This window comes from Puccinia triticina, chromosome 7A (genome assembly GCF_026914185.1).
Source record: "Puccinia triticina chromosome 7A, complete sequence".
NCBI lineage: Eukaryota > Fungi > Basidiomycota > Pucciniomycetes > Pucciniales > Pucciniaceae > Puccinia > Puccinia triticina.
The window spans coordinates 5,344,732-5,351,304 of NC_070564.1; the positions used below are offsets into that span (position 1 = coordinate 5,344,732).

General features: G+C 44.9%; 1 protein-coding gene across 1 annotated transcript; it reads right to left on the reverse strand.

Annotated features, from left to right (window-relative positions):
* Positions 1-220: 220 nt before the first annotated feature.
* Positions 221-3,212, reverse strand: PtA15_7A583 (uncharacterized protein; the record flags this gene model as incomplete). The annotated part of the gene is made up of 13 exons (XM_053171204.1): positions 221-996; positions 1,059-1,130; positions 1,221-1,388; positions 1,447-1,587; positions 1,656-1,764; positions 1,838-1,930; positions 2,009-2,150; positions 2,253-2,283; positions 2,349-2,456; positions 2,546-2,620; positions 2,757-2,874; positions 2,959-3,087; positions 3,165-3,212. 13 exons carry the CDS (start codon positions 3,210-3,212, stop codon positions 221-223), a joined length of 2,010 nt encoding a protein of 669 aa, XP_053022409.1.
* Positions 3,213-6,573: the final 3,361 nt, after the last annotated feature.

Below are 6,573 nucleotides of genomic sequence, written 5' to 3' on the forward strand. Positions count from 1 at the left end.
TGATCAGCCATCATCCTTGAGGACTGCAAGGGCTGACACTGACAATCTGAGATGAGACGCAGATACTTGGATATGCCAGGCGTATGTAAGAACCCTGGTGGATCGTAAGCAGCCCATGTTAAGAAATATATATATTCATACAATATTTTGGAAAGAAATATTACAAATCAAAGGTAGCTCATTAGGGAATGAGAAGAGCAGGACCTGCAGTCTGATGCCGTCAACTTTGTCCGTCAAAAGCTTCGGACGTTAGTTTCTCAAGTTCCATTTGATCGACTTGAGATAGCATCGGAATATCGACCAAAGCTGGCGCTGATGGTGCTGGTGCAACAACAGGTGGGTCTGGTAATGGCGGAAGAACAAGTGGGCCCGGCACTGGCGCAACATGGGGGCCCGGTAGTGGTGCGACAACAGAGGGCTCCGGTAATGGCGCGACAACAGGAGGCTCTGGTGTTGGCCGGATAACAGGTGGGTCTGGCGTCGGCCGGGTAACTGGCGGGTCTGGCGCTGGTCGGGTAACAGGTGGGTCTGGCGTTGGCCGGGTAGCAGATGGGTCTGGCGTTGGCCGGGTGACAGATGGGTCTGGTGTCGGGCGGGTGACAGATGAGTCTGGCGTCGGGCGGGTGACAGATGGGTCTGGTGTTGGGCGGGTGACAGATGGCTCTGATGTCGGGGCGATAATGGGGGTGTCTGGGGCTGGCGAGACCACGGGATGTTCGGCAGCTGGGGTGACGATAGGTGCGTCTGGTGTGTCTACCGATATAGAAGAATATTGACTGGAGCTCGCACGATTGAAATCGACTTCAGCTTGATGACGAGCTTGAGACAAAGAATTCTGCATTCCAGAGTGGATGTTGAGGATCCCATTTCCATTCGATTTCGGAGATTGCCTACGTGCGCGTTTGTGAGATTGAATATCACGTCGCCCCCCTTCACCCTCATCCTCACTGTCAGAAAATTCATCGTCTCGTTGTATCAATCCGTCCAGTAGCCGCTCTGTGATCAGTGCAGAACAATCGGTCAAATGCAAACTACTGTCAAACATTGAAAAGGCTTACGAGGTTTGCGCTCATTGGGATCATCCATATCTTCATCGACATCCATCTCATCATGAGCCAACCTGGGAATAGCTGACAGTAATAGTTCAAATGTGAAAGCAACGAGTAAGCCAAGGGAAGCGCCAGAAACGATGTGTTTTCATGTGTCCAATTCTTAACAACCTTGCAAGCCAACTGATGGAACGGGAATAGTATGTCGCAAGTTTTCAAAAATCTGAATCTTGGTCTTTTCTAAATACTTGACAACGTTCATATCTTCCATGTTGGAAGGCGGTACATCCAGCCGATACGTGGGGCCAAAGTATTCATAGTATTCATTCATTGGAATATCTGTTTTCACGATCAATTTATTAGTTTGAGGTAAGAGGCGGCGCGAGGGAAAACTCACCTGGACAAAGCTCTTGTCCCGCTGCGAGTCCGGTTTCGTAGGCCCACGTCCTAGAAACGTTACGAATCGTGTAGCCTCCTCCGCCAAGAAGGAGTAAAGGCAACCCTAACGATTTGATGAATCGTACGCAATTGGCATGTCCTGCTCAGCAACAAAAGGTTTGAAAATTAGTTATAAGCTTAGATGGAATCATATAAAAAGCCACAAACCTCGCATTGATACATTGAAGCTTCCTAAGCGGTCTCCTGATAATGAATCTCCACCACATTGAAGCACGATGGCTGAAGGTTGATATGTCTCCATGATTTTCATGATGACCTGTGGATGGTATGACGTAACCAGGAGAGTTTAATATCGCAAACGATAAAGATATAAGTAGAAAGATGCTAACTGGTTCAAAGATGTTTTTGTACGCCTCATCGGTGATACCATCTCTCAGAGGGAAATTGACAGCATAGTGCTTGCCCTTTCCGTGCCCAGTATCCTATCATTTGGTTTAGCCATAATCATTTTGCAATCAGCTTTCAACGAACTTGAAAAAACGAGGAGCAATGTAACTGACACGTAATTCACCTGTGCCAGGAAAGAATTCTCCATATTTGTGAAAACTACATGTCATCACTCGGTCGGTCGTGTAGAAAGCCTCCTCCACACCATCACCATGATGCACGTCAATATCAACATAGAGTACGCGTTTATGGTACCTATGTATGGATGATTATAAAAATTGAAATTACGTCAATTTCGTTGGCCAAGAAGTAACCACCCGACAATACCAATCTCATGAAATGATTAGGAATATTTACCGGAGAAGCTCGAGAATACCCAGTACGATGTCTGTCGCGACAAATCTTATGAGATCTGAAAGAAATAGATAAGATATTCAGACAAGATAAGCTCACCATTAACGTAACAGAACCCGTTGGCTTCAGCCTTTTTTGCGTGGTGAAGACCACCCGCCCAGTTCACGGCGATGTCACATTTATCTCTTGATAATCTGGCAGCTCCCTCTATATCAACCAAGATTCAACGATGTGCTACTGTCAGCAATGATGTCGATTAAGCTTGAAGACGGGTTTTTCTGAGACAGACTTCTTACCCATCGAGCCACCAGCAGAAATCGAGCAATATTCAAACAAGCCATCAAATACAGGACAATCGTCCCCCAAATTGACTGATTGGGTTTAGGTGGTGGATTGACGGTTCAAAATTGAGTGAATTTGGAGTCAGCAAAATGAAATTAACTGTACTGATGCGATCGAAGAAAACTGGGAGGAGGCAGAGAAGTGAAAAGGTGCCATAGGATGTACATTTGGCTTGTTCTTTTAAGAATTCTTCCATATTGTCAGGGGTCACTTTGCTTAGGAAATCTACATAATCGTCCGTATGAAATTGGGCCATTTCTTTTCGGGTTGCAGGTTTCGCCCTCTGTTATGGTGCACCGTTTAGATTGATTAGAACTTGAGTATGACTTGAGGTCAGGAATTGAGGATACAACTCAAGACGACGAACAAAGATCTCCATCTTCTTGTATAGCCCATAGTTCATCACCAGGGCGTGGGTCATTCGAATCCGATGAGGTTTCATGGGATGGCCGGGACCGTAATGGTAATTTCCGATATCCGAATCGAAAAAATAACACTGGTATTATGGATTTATTGAGACAATTAGTTTTCGGGTAGGCGAATAAATACATAGGATGAGGGCTATCTCCTTACGATTCGTTTCTTATCTTCCCCAGCGATCGGCATCATGGTTCCAGACATCCTGACAGTAATTCTGGTTGACGGAATGGTGAACACGAAGTTGTCTCCCTGGGGCCGGGGCGCGAGCAATAGTTTACATAACTCCAGCGCGGGTGCGCGCTGCCAGGGCCCAACCCCGGTGGAGATGTACAAGGTGCTCTTTCGGAGGGTTCCTCGGGGGACACGAACTTGAGCTCAAGTCCCGGAGGTGGAGGCCCGAAGCGGAAGACCTTCGGCCTCTCTCGGGAGGGACTTAGTTCAGTTTGTCATTCAGATCGCTTCGAGGGGGATTTGATGGATGATAACCAAAAATCGCCACTACTTCATATTTACCCGTATTTTTCAGACCACTTGCTGCCATCAAAAAACAGAACAAGGAGTGTGCCAGCCATTTGCCACCCGGGAAAAAACATTTTACAGCCCTGGGTTGCCAGAAAAACATACAAAGTGAAGGTGATGCCCATTTTTGGAGGAAGATGGGAAAGGAAGATCACAAAATTTGGTGGGGATAAGGGCCCACATCTTTTTAATTCCACAATACTGTTTGGAGGACAGAAAGCACAAAAGTAGCAAGAAAAATGTTACCCCTGGGCCTCAGGGCCTGTCCTATCAATGATAAGACAGATGTACCATATCCACTCCTGCCGGGAAGGTCATAGAATACAAGCAGGGAGGGTTGAATGGACATTTGGTGCATTGCGCCAACGTCCCAAGGGGAAATATTTGATTGCATCCAGTTGTTGTTTGGTGTTGCCTTGAATGCCCCAGAAAGCAATCAACAGGGGAAAATTAAAAGGTTGTGTGATTTGGATTGGGCTTGAAGTTATAAAACAACATCTCTGATCCCACCGTACAATTTAAATGATGATTGGCTGAAGTGAAGGTTGAATGTTCCACTTTCTGCGTCTCCTCTTTTTATGTGCTGATAAGCAACTTCTGAAGTTCTATTACTCCAGCATCCTGACAGCAGTTTGAGGATGTCTCCAGAGATTAATTGGAGTATGGTTTGTGTTTACTGGGGGAAATGTTGCTCCAGGTTGCTCTCTGGGCAGACAATTGGTTACAAAAAAAAACATGTTCTAAATGGTGGGACATTGACATCCGGCTTGGCACAAGTCACTTGTCTGATGTAGGCAAGGGCACGAAGCGCCTTGGAAACAGTGTGCCACCAGCCATGAGAGTTCAGGCAGAGAGACCCTGTGGGCAAGAGGTTTTGTTGAACCTGTGGTTGATCTGTGAAGTATGTACATATGACAGTTTGCATAAATCAATGTTTTTCTTTGATGGAAAAATGGACTTTGAATTGATATCTCAAAAGCACCAATACATGCCTCTGCTTGTGCAATTAAACGGTAGTGCGTACTACTCCAGATTCACTCCAGGTAGCATTATTCAGGCTGCATTGCTATCCTGGCATAATCATTTGCCAATGCACAGCAGATTTGTTGCAAAAGGAGTGTTGGCTGCAGTTTCTTGCTATGTCCTTAGGCCCAACCAAAAAAATTCCTTCAATTAATATGTAGAAATTTTTCTCCAAAGGTATGAGCTCTTCAGCATTGCAAATTCTGATTGTGGGAATACACCACTCTTGACCACTTGTAAGGTTTGACAAAAATATCCTGCAAAGATTAAGAGTTTTCCACCAAAGGCTTCTTCTATTCCCATAAGATCCCTCAAACTCCTGTCTACGGTCTCTATTAGTTGTTGATGCATCACCACAGCTTTATCCCACACTATCACTCTACAAGCCAAGAGTATCTTTCCCATCTTCTTGTTTGCCGTAAAATTACAGGTACTTTTTTTGGGATATCAAAGCATGAATACGTGGTTTGACCGCTTGTACGTAACAATGCCGCAACCCCTGTGGCCACAACAACCATTGGCACTTCTCTTATGTTCAAATATGAGCGCCAAATCAACACAAATTTGCATTATGCATACGCAGCAAAACCGGCAATTCTCACTCACATCAAAGACCTAACCTAACCTAACCTATTCAAAATTCACCTGACAACAAAACCAACTCATTCCTGCCCAAAGCCTGCTAGTCTTTTCCTTGCGCGTTTATATTATCCAATCGTGAGGAAGAGACTAGTAAGAAATTTTTCACTTCCCCCGGGCCCAACTCAAATCAATCATCAACAAACTCAACAAGTACTGACAATCTTTTCCTTTCCTTCCTTGTATCATTCTACCAATGTATGTAGAAAGAATATTTATTTTGCGCGCGTCCCTCAACCAAATCAACCAAAATCAAACCCAACTGAGTTTACCGCAGGTGTGTGTGCTGAGAGAAACAATGGGAAGTTGTGTTATCCGTAACAAAAAGTAACGGATAACGTAACTGAATTGGTGCCGTTATTGTTGCGCTAACGGCAGCGTTGTTTTAGTTACGTTATTTTTTGTCTTTTTTTCTGTTTTATTAGACCCGTTACGTTATCCCCCGCAATCTGAGGAGGATAACGTGCGGATAACGCGGTTTCTTTGGAAATTTTACGGTGCTTGTAGGCCAGATAATGCGGTTAGCGCGTTATCAGCGTTATTTTTTGCGGCATCAAGGCGGAAAGTCCCCTCCGTTACGTTAACCAAACAAGCGCAGGAATGTTTCACCAGATAACAATAACGCGTTATCTGGTAACGGTGGGAAGTTACGTTACAAAAATCCCGCTGGATAACGTAACATAAGTAACTTCCCATTGTTTCTGAGAGCTGTTATTGTTGTTTTCTTCTGAGATTGTCCATCTCTCTTATGAGCTGCGCTTGGGCGCCAGAATCATCCCTGGACATTTCTTGTAGCTACACATACATTTCACACTCCTCACCATAAGGAGGAGCCGGGGGAAGATCCCTTCTCTTTCCCCATCTAGCAATTTACTATCTAGCTAGACTTGCCGGTGTAAGACTCAAAAGCAATTGTGAAATACTTTTGCTGAATGGAGAAGGGGATGATGGAGATGCAAACTGTGAGCCTGTGCCTCTAAAGTGACAACAGGAAACAAGAGAAATGGGGGACACTGGTTGTATTTATTGGGATGAAGAACTACAAACAGAAAGAGAGAGAGAGAAAGATATGATCTGGAGGGGGTCTATCTACTCTTTATAAGAGGATCCTCAAAGTCAACTTGAACCACCTGGAAAAGTGGCAAGGACAGCTGTGCCAGACCAACAGGGGCTACAGCCTCCGCGTGCACCAAGGAGACAGTGGGGGGACACAGAATAGTAAAACTAATCTGCTCTGATTTTTAGACTAAGTCTAGGATTAACAGAGTAACCTTGATCTTGAGAGGGGTTGGTGTGAAGATAAATAAGGAGAACCAATCAAGAGACACAGAGTAGTACTCTGGATAATCAAGGTTCAGAGAAAGAGTATACTTACTGTCAA